Source organism: Salvelinus fontinalis, unplaced genomic scaffold (genome assembly GCF_029448725.1).
Source record: "Salvelinus fontinalis isolate EN_2023a unplaced genomic scaffold, ASM2944872v1 scaffold_0061, whole genome shotgun sequence".
In the NCBI taxonomy this organism is placed as follows: domain Eukaryota; kingdom Metazoa; phylum Chordata; class Actinopteri; order Salmoniformes; family Salmonidae; genus Salvelinus; species Salvelinus fontinalis.
In genome coordinates this window covers 845-19,776 of record NW_026600270.1, presented here as the reverse complement: position 1 = coordinate 19,776, position 18,932 = coordinate 845, and the positions used below count along the sequence as shown (strand labels likewise).

General features: G+C 39.2%; 2 protein-coding genes across 3 annotated transcripts in view; both read right to left on the bottom strand.

Annotated features, from left to right (window-relative positions):
- LOC129842700 (uncharacterized) overlaps positions 1-17,788 on the bottom strand; it is a 93,759-nt gene extending 75,971 nt beyond the window's left edge. The window contains exons 1-5 of one of the 2 annotated variants that reach the window (XM_055911329.1): positions 17,112-17,788; positions 15,814-15,980; positions 15,316-15,622; positions 14,585-14,656; positions 14,280-14,376 (exon numbers count right to left, since the gene is read on the bottom strand). In XM_055911329.1, coding sequence (XP_055767304.1) covers positions 14,280-14,376; positions 14,585-14,656; positions 15,316-15,622; positions 15,814-15,980; positions 17,112-17,370 — 902 coding nt within the window. In that variant the 5' untranslated portion in view covers positions 17,371-17,788. Of the gene's footprint in view, positions 1-14,279; positions 14,377-14,584; positions 14,657-14,883; positions 15,623-15,813; positions 15,981-17,111 lie in introns of those variants that run through there. The other variant, XR_008757665.1, reaches the window with a different exon arrangement.
- LOC129842693 (zinc finger protein 239-like) lies at positions 1,565-11,702 on the bottom strand. Its single transcript, XM_055911321.1, has 2 exons — positions 10,956-11,702; positions 1,565-4,468 (listed from the first exon to the last, which is right to left on the bottom strand). Exons 1-2 carry the CDS (start codon positions 11,287-11,289, stop codon positions 3,732-3,734), a joined length of 1,071 nt encoding a protein of 356 aa, XP_055767296.1. The 5' UTR covers positions 11,290-11,702; the 3' UTR covers positions 1,565-3,731.
- Positions 17,789-18,932: the final 1,144 nt, after the last annotated feature.

The following is an 18,932-nucleotide window of genomic DNA, read 5'->3' as shown; positions in this document are numbered from 1 at the left end:
TAATAAAAATGTATTAGTGAAACTTAAAAAACAGTATATGGCAAATTAAATATATTATGCGGAATACATTACGGAATATTGTACATCATATTAAATATATTACTCTATTGTTATCATATAGAAACATCATGGAATATTGTACATCATAGTAAATATATTACGGTATTGTTATCATATAGAAACATCATGGAATATCGTACATCATATTAAATATATTACTCTATTGTTATCATATAGAAACATCATGGAATATTGTGCATCATATTAGCATCAACATACATTATTGTTTCATTCAATTTCACATAATAAGGATATTTCATATTTAAAAGTACAGAAGTCAGAACCCATCACCTGCTATGTAAAAGAGACAGAAGAATGCACAATGGTCAATGCTATCTGGGATCCTTGGGACATCCCTACCCTAAACCCTAACCTTAACCATTTTAAATGTCAACTTCAACAGGCTAGGGACGTCCCAAGGATGTATCTCTATCTGAAAATACATGATCTAAGTGATTGATAGTTGGTATTCAGCAGTCATAAAGCCTTATTTACTTTAATGAACTACTAAAATAGTGATTTTGTCAGACAGCATAGACAGCAGCTCTACACTTTATTGACTGACTGATCCATTCATCCTTCCATCCCTCCTCAGCCTTCCTCTCCTCTGAAGACCCAGTGAGGGTGGAGCTCAGTCAGAGAGCTGTTGAGGGACTGGTTAGGAAGAACACTTCTACAGCCAGAGAGGTGAGAGGTCACACATGGTTTAGATGGTAAATATTTATGTCCCCTTAGCGGTTCATCACGTAAACAAAAGGAAATATGTTCCATCATCCAAGTTAATTTACATTAGTGCAAATTGTCCACTGATATTGGTGTAATTTCTCAACCCTTTAAGCTATATGAAAGTTAATTTCCCCTCAGGCACATGCATTTGTTCTTTGATATTATGAAGGTAATTTGTGTCAAATGTACTTTTCCCCACTCATTCACCCCATCTCTTTACATTGCTTATGCATATTCGAAGGCCAGACTCAAATTCAGAACACAATGCCCATCCTGGCAGATCTAAACCTAATGCAGCACATTGTGACTTTTGTGCATCCAGACCTAATGGAGCTTGGAGTGATCAGATGACACAAGTCACATTTAGGTGCCAGGTGTAACTGAGGCCATAGATGCTCCATATCCATTACTTTGAGTGTTTTATATAATATGACTAAATCTGTTTCTGTGTGGCAGGGGCAGTCAAGAAATGGAACGGCAAGGCCACAGAACATGACATAAGCAGAGCTGTGGGAGACCACCTCAAGCCCCCTGTAGAGCCGGGGGTGGTGTTTACCACTCCACCAGCAGAGCTGTGGGAGACCACCTCAAGCCCCCTGTAGAGCCGGGGGTGGTGTTTACCACTCCACCAGCAGATCTGTGGGAGACCACCTCAAGCCCCTGGTAGAGCCGGGGGTGGTGTTTACCACTCCACCACGCCTTCAGCAGGCTGGAAAAGTGGGATTGATACTGTTTTTCATACTAAGATGGAGGGTCTGTTGATTGATCAGTCATTGGGTTCATTTGTTGAAATCAAATCAAGCTTTATTTATACAGCACATTTCAGACATGGTTGCAACACAATGGCTTCACAGGAGAAAACAATGAAAATAAACAGAAGTACTTAGTACACAAAAATAACAGGATAAAAAAACAGAAGATTAACAACTGAAAGACCAATGAACATTCTAAGGAAATGCCATTGATTAAAACACTAATTGGATGCAATATCCAACCCAAAATATAAGCTTGTTTTTTAGGAGGGGTTCTCAAAGACACAATGTGGGTGTCGACTGAAAGTTGACTAGTAACAACAACTGGGACCTAAAAGACACCCACCATGAGACCCACTAAATCTGCTCAAGAAGAGGAAAACAAAAGAAAAACCTACACCAAATTTAAAGACAGAAAGTGGAGCAACTAAAGGTGTTGACTCTCCACATCTATCAAGACAACTGGAGCACTGGGCCAGACACTCTTAAATAGAACCTGGACCAGCTCAGGTGAAACACCTTCCCACTAACGTGATGGAGAAGCCAGCACAGGTGTAACACATACTGACTAACGAGGTGACACTTATCAGTGCGTCCTACGTGCTAACTAGCCATACGTGCTAAGGTCCAACCTCAAAACATAAATGGAAAAACCAAAGGCTAACTAACACCTTAAGAGTTTGCTCACCAACAACAGAAAACAACTTCAATTACACATTATAATCAACTACAATGCTTCACCATCACCAATATAAACATGGTGTCTGTCTACTGGCAAACAACAATTAAAAACAATATTTATTTTTTATTATTCCCACAAAGATTTTTCTTTCTATAACTTCTATAACTAACGTCTTCCTAAAACTCACTCGCTTCTAGAACTCCCGTCCCCTTGGAACGAGCCCAAACAAAACTCATCTCCAATACGGAAAAACTTGCAGTAAAAATAAACTGTGATCCATGGCAATGCATTGGCTAAACGCAAAACATTTTGACTGCCCCCCTTGAGACAATCAGCAACCAGGTTGTTCTCACCACAGACATGTCTGATTTCAAGAGGAAACTCCTGCAATATCCGTAGTAACTTTCCACCTCACTGCAGAGCTTCTCTCTCTTTTCAGGGTTCACTAGATAGGCATGTTGTTGGATCGTGGCCCAGTCCCCAATGTCATGCTCTAGTACATTTGGGTTGGCACATCTGAGAATGAACCCTGCTATTCTAAAAGAAGGGCAACAATGTCAATATAATTGACCAAAAAAACATCAGTTGGTTGCATGAATAAATTCCATTACTAAATGTTACATGAAATGAAATGAATGAAATGTAAATGTGAAATATTTGATTGCATAGTCTTCTTTTCAACGTCTTTTCAATTACATTTTGCTAAATGGGAATAGCGCAATGCTAAAACACAGTTTTAACGTGTCCAAATCAATAACCAATATGCAGAAACAGTTTGGGATAAATTGAAAACCTAACATGTGCTATTTACACAAACATCTGCCACAATAATCATATTACTTGTATTTATATAAACAAGCTCCTTATAAACTGCACAAGCACCAAAAACGCTGTTGTTTTGACAAGTAGCAATAAATCACTGACATCGATTAGGGGGGAAATCAGGTTGTACGTGCTGTTGAAACTAACAACAACAAAAAAACATGGAAATGGGAGATATCTTTTAGCTCACTGGTTAGAGGACAACCTGTAGAAGACAGTCAGCTACATTTTGGAGTGATGCATTTAAATTTAGGGGTCACTAAACAAAGGAACACAACACTTATTTGTCATCACTCATCGATATTATGTTGAAATCAGTTGATTATGGGAATAATGTGTACATCACTGGTTAGAGGACAACTCTTTTTTTGTTAGTCACTTTGTGTTAAATCACATAAATAGTACTCTTCCAATTCAGAGCCTGGATTTCCCACAATGAGCATAATATCCATATCATGTTGAAACCAATTGATAAGGGGGCAAACGTTTAGGGTTCTACATTGTGACATTCTGACTGACTGACTGCAGAGTATATTAATATACTATATATTAAAACATTCTACATTGAGACATTAAAATGCTCCTACTACAATGTTAAAACGTTCTACATTGTGACATTTCATTGATATCATGAAACAACTCCTTCATATATACATTTTCTGATATTTGATCAGAGATCTTTTATCAGATTATCTCTGATCACAGCTAAGAGGTTTCTCTCCTGTGTGTGTTCTATGATGTATAGTTAGATAGCCAGAAGAAGAAAATCTCTTCCCAAATTGACCACAGCTATAAGTTTTCTCTCCTGTGTGTGTTCTCTGGTGTATAGTCAGATTGCCAGAAGTAGAAAAACTCTTCCCACATTGATCACAGCTATATGGTTTCTCTCCTGTGTGTGTTCTCTGGTGTATAGTTAGATAGCCAGAAAAATAAAAACTCTTCCCACATTGATCACATCTATATGGTTTCTCTCCTGTGTGTGTTCTCTGGTGTATAGTTAGATAGCCAGAAAAATAAAAACTCTTCCCACATTGATCACAACTATAAGATTTCTCTCCTGTGTGTGTTCTCTGGTGTAAAGTCAGACTGCTAGATTTAACAAAACTCTTCCCACATTGATCACAGCTATATGGTTTCTCTCTTGGGTGTATTCTCTGGTGTAAAGTCAGATGGTTAGATTTAACAAAACTCTTCCCACATTGAGCACAGCCATAAGGTTTCTCTCTTGTTTGGATTCTCTGATGAATTTTAATGCCTGATGAGGTGAATCTCTTCCCACAGTCAGAGTAGCGGTGAGATTTCTTCCCTGTGGATCTCTGCTGGTGTTTCTTTAGGAGTTTTGACTTGTAGAGACTCTTCTCTGCCTCTTCAGCATCATGAGGTTGTTGAGGCTCCCCAGAGATTCCACGATAGTCCCGTATCTCTCCTGTGTGAACAACAAAGTCAGACGGTTAAAGGCCCACAACAGCAGAAATCCACTGTTTATTTGAGGTAAAAGGTGATGCCTAAAGGTCTGTTAAATGACTTTACAATTGTCTAAAGACAGTCAAACCTAAGCCGGGTGGCAGACGACCTTTGATCTCCAAAAAAGGCCCCTTTCTGTGCTAAAATTGCAGCACGAGGGCGATGCACACACAATTTGATTGCAGAAACACCTCACTGCTAATGAGGAACCACTAGTTATGGATGTAGTATATCTGCTAATGAGGAAACCACTAGTTATGGATGTAGTATATCTGCCTGGAACAAAAATAGTGAGCAAAGATTTTAGTTTTCCACAACGTATTCTGAATATTACAGCACAAGATCAGGAGTGCTACTGAAGGAAACTCACATTAAGTTCTGTGTCTATTCACTAATTCACCACCATGGGGGAAAACTCAGGGGAGTTCTCATAGGCTGACAGCAAAAACAGCCTCCATTTCCAGGTTTCTTATGAGTGTATTTGACATTACTTTTGGATTATAATTTTAAGGCTCGTTTGAAACTCCTGCTTAATATGTTTGTGTTGTTGCCGCAAATCAACTGCTTTATACTGAAACACTTCAACCAGTAAAATGCTCTTTAGCTAGCTTTGCCATCAGCCTGAAACTGAGGGTTTGTACATTAAGTGTTTAACAAATTGGCCCATAACTTCACCTAACAACATAGACCTACTGTAGGACCCATAACTTGACCTAACAACAACATAGACCTAGGACTATATACAATTTAATTTAATTTAATATTTCAGGTGAAACATGGAAACTAAAATGACTTTGTCATGACAATTACCAGATAATTTTGTACTAATCCCACTACGCTATTCTGTAATGTGTTGTCATTCTAAATGTCCTGAATAAAGGAAAATAGCTCTGTGTGTTGTACAACAGCCTATCCATCAAGGAACAGTTCTCTACACATTATGAGCTAAGTATCTCTGTGTGCAAACAGACTAACGAGACCCTACTGTAAATCAAGCAGACAATAACATTATAAACATCAATTTGTTAGGGATGTTGGATCCAACGTGGAGCACGGCATAACTGTCTTGACCAGAGTAATGAATGAAGAAGCACTTTGGTTGTTGTTGCATGTCGTGATGTTTGTCATTTGACTGTCATTCAGAAAATTATTTCCTGGATCAGCTGATGATGGTTGAACATGTGACTAACTAAACAGCTTCAGTATTAAGAATGATGTGTAATTATTGAAAAACCATGTTAACCTGTTGGGGATGGGGGCGCTGTTTAGACTATTTATGCTAATTTGGCTAATTTTTGAAACGGCTTCCCACAAAATCCTTGATCGTACAATATGCATATTATTATTATTATTGGATAGAAAACAGTCTATAGTTTCTATAGGAGTTGAAATTTTGTCTCTAAGTGGAACAGAGCCCATTCTACAGCAATTTCCCTGACATGGAGTCAGATTTGAGAAATGTTGGCCACTCTTCTGAAGTCAGTTAAAAGGGCACTGTCATTGCTATGACTATACGGACACTTCTTACGTCTTCCCCTGGATGCCTTTACGTGATGACGATTCCAATGGGGTCGATTGCGCGTTCACAGGCCCTATAAATCAAAAAACCCTGTAGCTAGCAAGTCTTTCCTTGCTGCGTAACGCGCGTGCTGGACACCGACCCGCTCCTGTTCCAAGCGTTAGTTTAGCCTGTTATATTTCTCCGGTCATCTTTTCACTCGTTATAGGAGTTAAAAACATCATAAGGTAGTTAATTTAAAGCGTTTTATAGCAATTTATATCCGTTTAGTGCGATTTTGGGACATTTATTTTTGCAACGATGTGAAAAGTTGGGCACGCTTTTCAGTTCATCCCGAACGCAGTTGACATTTCCACATGGCAAGAGGACAGCTTTCCACCAAAAGACGATTTCTCCCAAGAAAGGATCCTTTGCCCAAGATACTGATGGAAGAACAGCTCAAGGTAGGACATTTTTATTATGATAAATCGTGTTTCTGTCGAAACATTTTAGTGGCTTAGGACGCCATGTTTTTTGACGTAGCTTCGCTTGGCGCAAACTGTATTGAAAAGTAAGGATAAATTAAAAAATGTAATAACGCAATTGTATTAAGAATTAAATTGTCTATCAATCCCTGTCCACCCTATATTTTTTAGTCACGTTTATGAGTATTTATGTATAAGAGTAGATCACTGTCTAAGTGGCGCAAGGACTTTTTCTTTACCAGCTTGTCTACATTTCACATTGTCTAACCATGATTTTGGTGGCTAAATATAAACATTTTCGATCAAACTGTATATGCATGTTGTAATGTGATGTTACAGGAGTGTCATCGGAAGAATTCTGAGAAGGTTAGTGAAAAAATTAATATCTTTTGGCGATGTTGACTTTTATCGCTCACTTTGGCTAGAATCAATGCTGGGCTGCTAATTGCTATGTGCTAAGCTAATATAACGATTTATTGTGTTTTCGCTGTAAGACACTTAGAAAATCTGAAATATTGTCTGTATTCACAGGATCTGTGTCTTTCGATTCGTGTATGCTGTGTATTTTTACGAAATGTTTGATGATTAGTAGTTAGGTAAACACGTTGCTCATTGTAATTATTCTAGTCCATTTGTGACGGTGGGTGCAATTGTAAACTATGCCATCTACCTGAAATATGCACTTTTTTCTAACAAAACCTATCCCATACCATAAATATGTTATCAGACTGTCATCTAATGAGTTTTTTTGTTGGTTAGGGGCTATAAATATCTTAGTTTAGCCGAATTGGTGATGGCTACTGGTGTTGGTGGACAAATAAAAGATGGTGGATTATGCTAATGTGTTTTTAGGTAATAGATGTACATCTTTACATATTGTGTCTTCCCTGTAAAACATTTTAAAAATCGGAAATGTTGACTGGATTCACAAGATCTGTGTCTTTCATTAGCTGTATTGGACTTTAATGTGTGAAAGTTAAATATTTAAAAAAAATATTTTTTTTGAATTTCGCGGCACTGGTTTTTCAGTGGGGGGGGGGGGGGGTGTGCCGCTAGCGCCACGCTGATCCTAGACAGGTTAATGACAGTATCCATTTGGGTGTTGTCAATAAAGTTAAGGGGACTTTCAGTTAGAACCATTGGATTTAGCAAACTCTGAAAAGATTGAAAACTGTTTTACCAGCATAACATAAGGAGACACTAAATGTGACGTAGTTAGAGAGCATTTCAGAGATCTGAATACAAAAAACTGTCCCACTGCAAGATCCTGGATTTAAGTTGAAGTTCATCATATGACAAGCTTAACGTTATGACTATAACTACTGTTCCCTGAAGGAGGGAAACTAGGTACAACATACTATTAAATCCACATGTTATGACTATAACTACTGTTCCCTGAAGGAGGGAAACTAGGTACAACATACTATTAAATCCACAGGTTATGACTATAACTACTGTTCCCTGAAGGAGGGAAACTAGGTACAACATACTATTAAATCCACATGTTATGACTATAACTACTGTTCCCTGAAGGAGGGAAACTAGGTACAACATACTATTAAATCCACATGTTATGACTATAACTACTGTTCCCTGAAGGAGGGAAACTAGGTACAACATACTATTAAATCCACATGTTATGACTATAACTACTGTTCCCTGAAGGAGGGAAACTAGGTACAACATACTATTAAATCCACAGGTTATGACTATAACTACTGTTCCCTGAAGGAGGGAAATTAGGTACAACATACTATTAAATCCACATGTTATGACTATAACTACTGTTCCCTGAAGGAGGGAAACTAGGTACAACATACTATTAAATCCACATGTTATGACTATAACTACTGTTCCCTGAAGGAGGGAAACTAGGTACAACATACTATTAAATCCACATGTTATGACTATAACTACTGTTCCCTGAAGGAGGGAAACTAGGTACAACATACTATTAAATCCACAGGTTATGACTATAACTACAGTTCCCTGAAGGATGGAACGAGGTACAACATACTATTAAATCCACGCCTTCCTGGAATCCCTGTCTTCCACAGGTGATGAGCGTGAGGCTTGGATTTATTCCTTCAATTTAATACCGCTCTTCACCGACCCAGGAAGGGGTGGGGCCAATCAGGTGTTGTACCTCGTTTCCCTCCTTCAGGAAACAGTAATTATAGTCAAAGTTACACTTCCTTTCAGTAGGTCAACTTCGGTACAACATACTATGGAGAAATAGATTAATTTCCCATGCCGACCCAAACGGATACTAAATTAAACGACCCTGCAAGATGCGTCAGTTTTGTCAATTTATTCATTCTTTCGTTTGAAACACTCCTGTCAATGTTGAGTAAGGACACACACCTGATTACACATATAGAAGTAGGACTAGTCAACCTGATTACACATATAGAAGTAGGACTAATCTACCTGGCCTGAGCACAAATGTAGGTCTATAAATGTGGCTATTTGGGGATGTCTGATAGTATTTCTAATTGTCTTAACGCTACACCACTAAATGAGCTTCTCCAACTAATTTTTTCTTCACCTCAAAGAGCAGGTAAACAAAGTCTTATTAGAATCCATTACGAATGACAATAGTTGCTCAAAGTATTTGTAAATTATTTCCAGCTCTCGCCCTTTAGATAACCACCCAGCATTAAAGGGTAAAATGTAATGCTCTGATCCAGTGGAAATGTTATAAAATACCTGATTACTTCTTATCCTTTGCACAAATAGACGACAGATGTGTCTGTCCAGAACTCACTGGCGCGGGAAACTGAGGGCCCAGAATATTTTATACAATGTTGCAAGTTTGAGGACCCAGTTTATAGTTGATAGAATGTTTCAAGTTCGTTGTTGACAGGCCAGTGCAGCCAATGGGATTTATAGGATATTTATTTTTTAAATCGGGATATTTTCTACCTGCAGGCTGCAAATGTTTTTGTTTGTTGGTTTCATGTAGGCTATTTTTACATAGTTGGCAATGGCAATAAAAGTTACTTTTAGATTTGTATAAATTTCATTTAGATGGAATGTAGATTAATCACAGACAATGATTTTGAGATACTATTATCAATGAAATTAAACTGTTTCAGTAAAATGTGCAAATGAAAATCATAACTGGCACCAGATCAGTAGAAATGGTAAGATACATTTGCACTCCAAATGTAGGTTGCCGACTGCTTGTGTAGCCAATTACCAGCAACGTCAGAAAGTATGAAGGACAGCAGGAGTTGGTTCAGGAAGAGTTTCTTCTCTTCTGGTTGGGCGATATTGATGTAATGGCATGAAAATAAATTGGATGAATATTATACAATGACTTATCAACAGCTCTAACAATTTGACCCCCACAGGAAATCTACACTGGCAATTTTAGAATATACTATATAGCCTAGAAACCTGGGTAAACTATCACTATGACATCATGGATGAATTCTAGAATATACTATATAGCCTAGAAACCTGGTTAAACTATCATTATGACATCATGGATGAATTCTAGAATATACTATATAGCCTAGAAACCTGGTTAAACTATCATTATGACATCATGGATGAATTCTAGAATATACTATATATCCTAGAAACCTGGTTAAACTATCATTATGACATCATGGATGAATTCTAGAATATACTATATATCCTAGAAACCTGGTTAAACTATAATTATGACATCATGGATGAATTCTAGAACATACTATATGTCCTAGAAACCTGGTGAAACTATCATTATGACATCATGGATGACCAGTCCTTGTATTCATAGTGTAGTGAATTCAGGGGGTTGCCCTGAGCTGGACTCAAACCTGGGTCCAGCGACCGTCAAGCCAACACCTTATAACTGTTACACCAAGATGTCTGAACTTCTTGACGAGGTCCCTAGGTTTTGGGTTAAGGTTGATACAATAGCTTTCTCTATGAATTTGAGAGTGGTTATATTTCTCCAACCCCCATCCCTCAGCTGTTTACCAAACCAAGTCTCTGGGCAGCCATTTTGTTTCTGTTTAAATCCTAGGTTGTCTCTTTAAAAATGCTACACAACAAACAACCAATCTGCAGTTGAAACAATAACAAAGCTGTAATTCTACTACTGTTTTGCTAATAAGATGATGATGGGGTTGGAAAAATGTAACTACTCTCAAATTCATAGACAGACCAATGGATGCAAGGACTGACCATCCATGATATCAACATTATAGTTTTAACCATGTTGAGGCTATACAGTGTTGATTTACAAAGCTTATTTGGGGTTCTGATGGGGTACAACAGTTGAACTAAGCTCATGAGGCATGTGTTATATTCTTCAAGAATCAATGGCTATAAATAAATAATACACAGTCCATACTGCTATAACCCATAGTACCACATTGGATAACATTCACAACATGGAACAACAGTCCATACTGATTTCCCCAGTTCAACAACTGCAGAGTTTGTGCCTCTGTTTTTAAGACAGTACTTACGAGTGTTAATCAGGGAACGGTTTCTCAAAACCATCTTATGGCTAAGTTCACCGTTAGAACCATCGGACACCTTAAGATGCGTTTGGGAAACCGGGACCAGATATCCAGTTTCCTCCTCTTCTTCCTCCTCCGTTTTCAATGTAACAGTCATCTCTTCCTCCTCCTCTTTCACTCCATAAACTGCATCCTCCTCTCCTTTTACTGTAACATCCTCCTCCCCTTTCACTCTGAACGCTTCTTCCCCTTCTTTCACAGTAACGGCCTCATCCTCTACTTCTTGTTTTACTGTGATACCCGCTTCTTCTATAGCAGGGGAGTAGCTTAGTGACCGCATGGTCGGGGATGTTAGCTAGCTAGGCTAGTGCTAACTTAACCAGCCCGCTAACGGAATAATAACAACACCGTAAATATGAAATTAAAACGGATAACTAACTAGACGACAGAAGAGGGTTTAAAACACAGTGGCTAATAATTACGAAAGCGTCTAAAGACCTTTATTGGTTCGTCTATTTTGTCTAGCAAGCTACCGAAGTGACTGACTGACTGTTGCTGCTATTGAAAGAAGCGTTCCGTCCACTAGATTATACGTCACAGTAGCAGAAATGCCTTAAAGTCGCAGACCGCCATTAGCTGACTGGAGTGGGTAACGCAGTTGAGTAAAACGTCAATTTAATTTTCAGACAAAAAGTTAAAGGGTAGGAATCAGGGACGTCGCTAGAACTAAAATATTAATTAGCCACCCCCCCCCCCCCCCCCCCCCCCCTAAATAAATCAATATCAGTCAATAAATTTTTTCTGTGATTTCTTTTTTTTGTCAACCGTTCCATCGCATCTTAAACTTTTTACCGGGCCGGCACTAGGACCGGGGGAGGCTGCTGTTAGACTTTCTTCAGCAAAGATATACTAGGAGAGAGGGGAAACCCCACACAGAACTAAACTGAATCAAAGATGGCGAACAGAAATACTAGAAGAGAGGGGAACCCCTACACAGAACTGAACTGAATCAAAGATGGCGGACAGAAATACTAGGAGAGAGGGGTAACCCTACACAGAACTGAACTGAATCAAAGATGGCGGACAGAAATACTAGGAGAGAGGTACCCCTACACAGAACTGAACTGGATCAAAGATGGTGGACAGAAATACTAGGAGAGAGGGGTACCCCTACACAGAACTGAACTGAATCAAAGATGGTGGACTGAAATACTAGGAGAGAGGGGTACCCCTACACAGAACTGAATCAAAGATAGCGGACAGAAATACTAGGAGAGGGGTACCCCTACACAGAACTGAACTGAATCAAAGATGGTGGACTGAAATACTAGGAGAGAGGGGTACCCCTACACAGAACTGAACTGAATCAAAGATGGCTGACAGAAATACTAGGAGAGAGGGGTAACCCTACACAGAACTGAATCAAAGATGGCGGACAGAAATACTAGGAGAGAGGTACCCCTACACAGAACTGAACTGGATCAAAGATGGTGGACAGAAATACTAGGAGAGAGGGGTACCCCTACACAGAACTGAACTGAATCAAAGATGGTGGACTGAAATACTAGGAGAGAGGGGTACCCCTACACAGAACTGAATCAAAGATAGCGGACAGAAATACTAGGAGAGGGGTACCCCTACACAGAACTGAACTGAATCAAAGATGGTGGACTGAAATACTAGGAGAGAGGGGTACCCCTACACAGAACTGAACTGAATCAAAGATGGCTGACAGAAATACTAGGAGAGAGGGGTACCCCTACACAGAACTGAACTGAATCAAAGATGGTGGACTGAAATACTAGGAGAGAGGGGTACCCCTACACAGAACTGAACTGAATCAAAGATGGCGGACAGAAATACTAGGAGAGAGGGGTACCCCTACACAGAACTGAACTGAATCAAAGATGGCGGACAGAAATACTAGGAGAGAGGGGTACCCCTACACAGAACTGAATCAAAGATGGTGGACAGAAATACTAGAATGGAAGCAAACGTAAGGGATTATAACGTCATAACTAATCATGCAAAAACATGTACAGTTGACAGGAATGTTAGTTCATGTAGAGACAAACGATTATGCATTTTTTTAAATCATAGTTCATTTACGAAAATCGTGATTTAGCCAGCTAGCTGACTAGCTAACATTAGCCAGCTAGCTGGCTAGCTTTATGGGTGTTGTGACATGAGTATGAAATTGTAATTCTGGTTGTTTTAGGGACTCCTGAAACAACCAGCAAACCAGACTGTCGTTTTGGAAAACAGTGGATGTGTAGAATCTAGCTAGCTGAAGAATTTACTGCAAATTGAATGTACAATTTTGTAAGCTTTCCTTGCTGATATTTGCCATGCAGATAGATGAAATCACGTAGCTAGCTATGTTCTTGCTTATTGTGCAGTGGATGATTAAAATCCCTGTATGCCCATGGATGTGTAGCTAGCTATCTAGCCGATCTGTGTATGGACCCAAACGTTTGGTATACATATTAGTTCAGAACCTAGCTATGAACCTCAGCTATCATAGCCAGTTGTATCAACTTCAAAACAGCCTGAATGACATTGATGAAGCCTATGGATTGAGTAGATTATAATATCATGTTGTGCCAAGGATGCAAGTCGTATATACATGTAGTTATTACCATGCATGAGATCCCCACATTGTAGCCTGTACATTTAATATATTCACTAATCATGTACTCTATCTTGGCAAATAAAAGTGCAGTTTAAGTATGAATGTCTTTGAGATGATTTTTCAGTCATATCCAATACCAGGAGTATCAAATTCCAGTCTTTGAATGATGCTGTGTCTGCATGTATGTATTTCAATTCTACACTTCAACAGTGTTTACCAATCTTGGTCCTGGGACATCAATGGTTACACATTGTAACTAATAGACTAGAAACAGGATTTAACTAGTTAATTCATATAAACAGAAATATAATGTTAAATACAGAACACTACACTTCCTTTGTATCATGTAAATACTCCAACACCGGTTCATCTCAACATCTAATGCCCTTCATCTGCATTGATCTGGTAAAACACAGGATAGGTGGAGTATTTCATCACATTACACTTCATTTCAACCAGTAGAGAATGTGAAACACTTGATTGAAAAGCTCATTATCCAAGTGTTATAAATACAAGTTCAATCTGTACTTCAATGCACATCTGTTGTGAATTATAAAAACAGAGGAAGAAAGAGGTGGTGGTGGGAGAGGTGTAAAAGACAGAAAGGGAAAGAGGTAAGCACATAGGAGCAGGGAAGGCAGCACATGATTAATGAATCACAGTGCTACATAAATATTCTCTCAGTTCATCACCATTACATAATAGTGTCTCTAGTCGGCCCAAAGGTTATCTTAAAAGCAGGTGAGGTGGCGATGATGGGACTAGGGGTTGGCATCCTCTCACATGAAAATATATCTGCAGACGAGAGACAGATGGAGAGAGAGAGCATGTTTAAACCTTGTGTTTTTATTTTTTATTCGAACATTGTTAGTCATCAATCAGGAGGTGAAATGCAAAACTGACCTTGGATCATTAACTCTGGGACTACTGCATCTCTCTGTATTTCAATGTAAAGCATCTCTTTAATAATACTTCCTGTTGACCTGACCAAGTGACCTCTCACCTCTGACCATGCTGTGCCCTCTATGTAGCCAGTTCAGATGCAGGAGGGGTTCACCGACACAGCTGAGATAACCTAGAGGATTTAGGGAGAAGGGGAGAGAGGGATGAAGTGAAGGAGAGAGACTGTTATTGAGAAAATAAGGTAGTTAAAGCCACAGTGTTCAACAGGAATCTGTGTGTGGCCTCACCTGGTGTCCACACAACACTTAGTGGCTGCAGAGTACTTTATGCTGAAAAACATGAATGGACCCACAAGGACAAACAATATAGCGTAGTTATAAAAATAATGAAGTGTCTTACTATTCTCCATGGTTGGCCCTCTTGCCTATTCTTTGAAGGTGGAAGGAGCCACAGTAATACACCTGAGCCTGCTTACTGCACAACACAATCCATCAATCAGATTGATACATGAGTGTGTAGGTGTGGGTTATAGGGTGTCTAATTGTTCTACATTTTTTCAATATGGGTGATTTAAAATAGCCTGTTTTGTTTTTGCACAGACATTACACCCTCACCTGAGAAGTAGAAATCAAAGGGAGAGAAACTATGAATTGAATAACTGCAGTTGACATAGCTAAGTAAATGGAATACTCCTATTGCAATGTGAATGGCTCTTAAAAGAGCCTTTGGTTGAGCATAGTGTAGTCTATGGTGTTGCCAGGGAACAGCACCCTCTTAAAAGAGCCTTTGGTTGTGCATAGTGTAGTCTATGGTGTTGCCAGCGAACAGCACCCTCTTTGAAGAAGTAGGAGGTGAAGATCTCCTGCACACGGATTGCCTCTCTTGCTGCGTTGTTAGACCCCATCCTCGAAACATCCTGCAGAGCAGCAGACTCCTCCTCTGGGACACGGCGGCGAGCTGCAGATCCCCTCCTGGTCCTCGTGTCCATCGTCATGACGTTACGCAGGACACAGGTAGCCTTCACACACCTGAATTCCTCCAGGAGGCAGTCCCAGATGACCCTGGTCACCCAACCTTGCAGTGCCCTACACGGTAACTGTAGGCAATCGTTTTGAAGGAATCTCCAGTTACAAGGTATCTGTAGGAATATGGAAGACAATGTAATTATTAGACTGTTACATCACCAGGTCATTGTGGATTACTAAAGTATAATATCCCTGATAACAAATCATAATAACATTGGATTGATAGATGCATGGGCACACATATGTACATGTGACAATAACAGGATCATATCAAGGAAGGCATCACAAATGAATACATAAATACCACTTGAAGCTTGATGATGAGTTGATCATTTGAATCAGCCCTGCAGTGCTGAGGCAAAAACAACAATGTGCCTCTGAGTCCCCAGGACTGAGAACCACTGCTCTTCATTGGGACCTCTTCATATGTAGACTGGCTTTCATAGAGCTCTTTATCTGAGGACAGAAAACCTCACAAGAAACACACTTCATTATAGTCAAATTACACCACACTGAATATTATGTTACTATTATGTCCGTCCTCACTTCTAGGGACAGGAACTACACAAAAGTACCTGCCCTATCCAGAATAGCCTCCTCTCTCACTGACAGTTGGGGCTGCTATCCTTTCACCCTCCTCCATGGCTGTTAGCTACCTACCTACAAATGCATTTGGAGTTTCTTTTTTTACAGTGATAAATACATCAAGATAGCTAGCTAATATGACGTTAGACAGCTGATGATATTTAATTCACTTAGCTATCTATCTATACAGACTGGTTACCTATTTAGATATGATATGAAAGTATTGTGTGAAATTATTTTGATGTGATATGAAAGTATTGTGTGAAATAATTGTTATGTGATATGAAAGTATTATGTGAAATTATTTTGAGGAGTAACGGGGGCAGAGAATCAGCAGTAGAAACAATAACAAAGCGTACTCCCTGCCCGTTGAGAATCGATTCACATTTAGATGGAATATTTGACTATTTTAGCTGCCAGAGCCAGTCTACCTCTGAAAATAACATACAGTCCTTGGACCTTGAGGAGTAACGGGGGCAGCAATCAGCAGTAGAAACAATAACAAAGCGTACTCCCTGCCTGTTTCAGTAAAAAGCTGAGGGATGGTGCTGGAGAAATGCAATTATTCATGATATCAACAATCTAGTTTTAACCATGTTTTGAGGATATACAGTGTTTGTTAATATTTACTGATAAACATTGGAGTAAAAAAATGCTTATATTTTGGGTTCTGATGGGGTACGACAGTTGAACTAAGCTCATGAGGCATTTATAAGTGAATTCTTCAAGAAACAATGGGTACATATCATTAATGTATTAGTCCCAAAATGGATGTAACAACTGCTGATTGCCCCTTTAAGACTACATATTGGGCTAATCTAATAGGAGATATTGAGGACTACAGTATTTCAGGCATTGTCATTAGATGCATTTGATCAATTGTTAACGTTTTGTTGATGGTCCACTCTTGATGTTCTACACGTTACAGTGTAGCTTCAGCCATTCCTACAGAACAACATTACAGTGTAGAACCCCTTTACTGCATATTGATTCAACGACTGCAGAGACGGTACTTACTGGGGTTAAACAGATCTCCAACCTCCTCTTCTTTCACACCAAAAACTACATCCTCCTCTTTCTCATCCTCCTCCTCTTTCACTCTGAACGCGTCTTCCTCTTCTTTCACTGTAACAGCCCCATCCTCTACCTCTTCTTTCACTGTAACAGCCTCCTCTTCCTCCTCCTCTTTCACCACAACGTTCAGCCACAGACCTCCTTTCTCCGTCCAGCAGACCTCCTCTTCTATAACAAGAGGGGAGAAGTTTAGGGAGCTCATGTTCGGGGATGTTAGCTAGCTAGCTATCATTAGCGACTAGGCTAGTGCTAATTTAACCAGCCAGCTACTATAGCTGACTAATACAAAATAACGTAATATTAAATTAAATAAATTAACAAGTAGATACGACCTAAGTGTGTCGAAAACACAGTAGCTAATATATACACCGAAAGCGTATAAATAGCTTGAATCTTTCGGCTATGTTGGCTAGCAAACTACCGAGGTGGTTGACGAGCTGTTTATGAAGAACCGTCCACTAGATTATACGTCACGCTGGCAGCGTCGCCTGAAAGACGCACATCGCCGTCTGCTGACTGGAGGGAAACGCAGTTGAGGATCATATTTTATTTTCAGACAAAGATCATTTTAAATGGATTTAATTAAATAATACTATTATATTGAGACATACAAAGACAGCAATGTGTTGATTGATTAGTGTGGATAAAAAATGGTAACTACAGCATATTTAAGGCCGTTTCATTAAGTCAAACTAAATCTAAATAATTAGCAAGCTACTGTAGGTCCATACTGCTCCTACATGGTGTAACAATACATCATGTAGATGTATATAATGAACAGACTAGGTCTATACTGCTCCTACATGGTGTAACAATACATCATGTAGATGTATATAATGAACAGACTAGGTCTATACTGCTCCTACATGGTGTAACAATACATCATGTAGATGTACACTACCATTAAAAGTTTGGGGTCACTTAGAAATGTCCTTGTTTTTTAAAGAAAATCTAATTTTTTCATTTATTTACCTGTTTTTGCTTTGTCATTATGGTTTATTGTGATGTCATTATGGGGTATTGTGATGTCATTATTGGGTATTGTGATGTCATTATTGGGTATTGTGTAGATTGATGAGGGGAAAGAACTATTGAATCAATTTTAGAATAAGGCTATAACGTAACAAAATGTGGAAAAAGTGAAGGGGTCTGAATGCTTTCCGAATGAATTGTATATATATGGGCAGTACTTAGTGACATCACTTCATGAAACAGGAGGTACAAATATATAACATAGTTTCACAATATCAACATTCAATGTATCAAAATATATGACCAAGCTGGAAGTGGAAATGCCAGCCCAGCCACAATCCTAGAGGTTCACTGATGATCAACCTCCTCCTTCACATCTAACTCCTGATGATCAACCTCCTCCTTCACATCTGACTCCTGATGATCAACCTCCTCCTTCACATCTGACTCCTGATGATCAACCTCCTCCTTCACATCTGACTCCAGTGATCAATCCAGAGCGTTTTCTTTTTTGGGGGATCCCGATGGACGACGTCATCCAATAGGACGTCATCACCACCACCGCCCACAAGTTAATTGTCATTCAGGTTATTAATGGGAAGAACATTAGCAAGATGTCCTGTCTGGTAACTTGTCTCGTTCAAAGGATTCACATTGGCAGGTGCACAGGGAGAAACCCCATTAAAAAAACTCAGTTGATCTTAAATTGCGGAAACACTTTTGGAAGTCTTTAACTGCATCAAAGTCTGTGGCCTGTGATGTTGGGACAAATGATAGACCCTTATTATACAA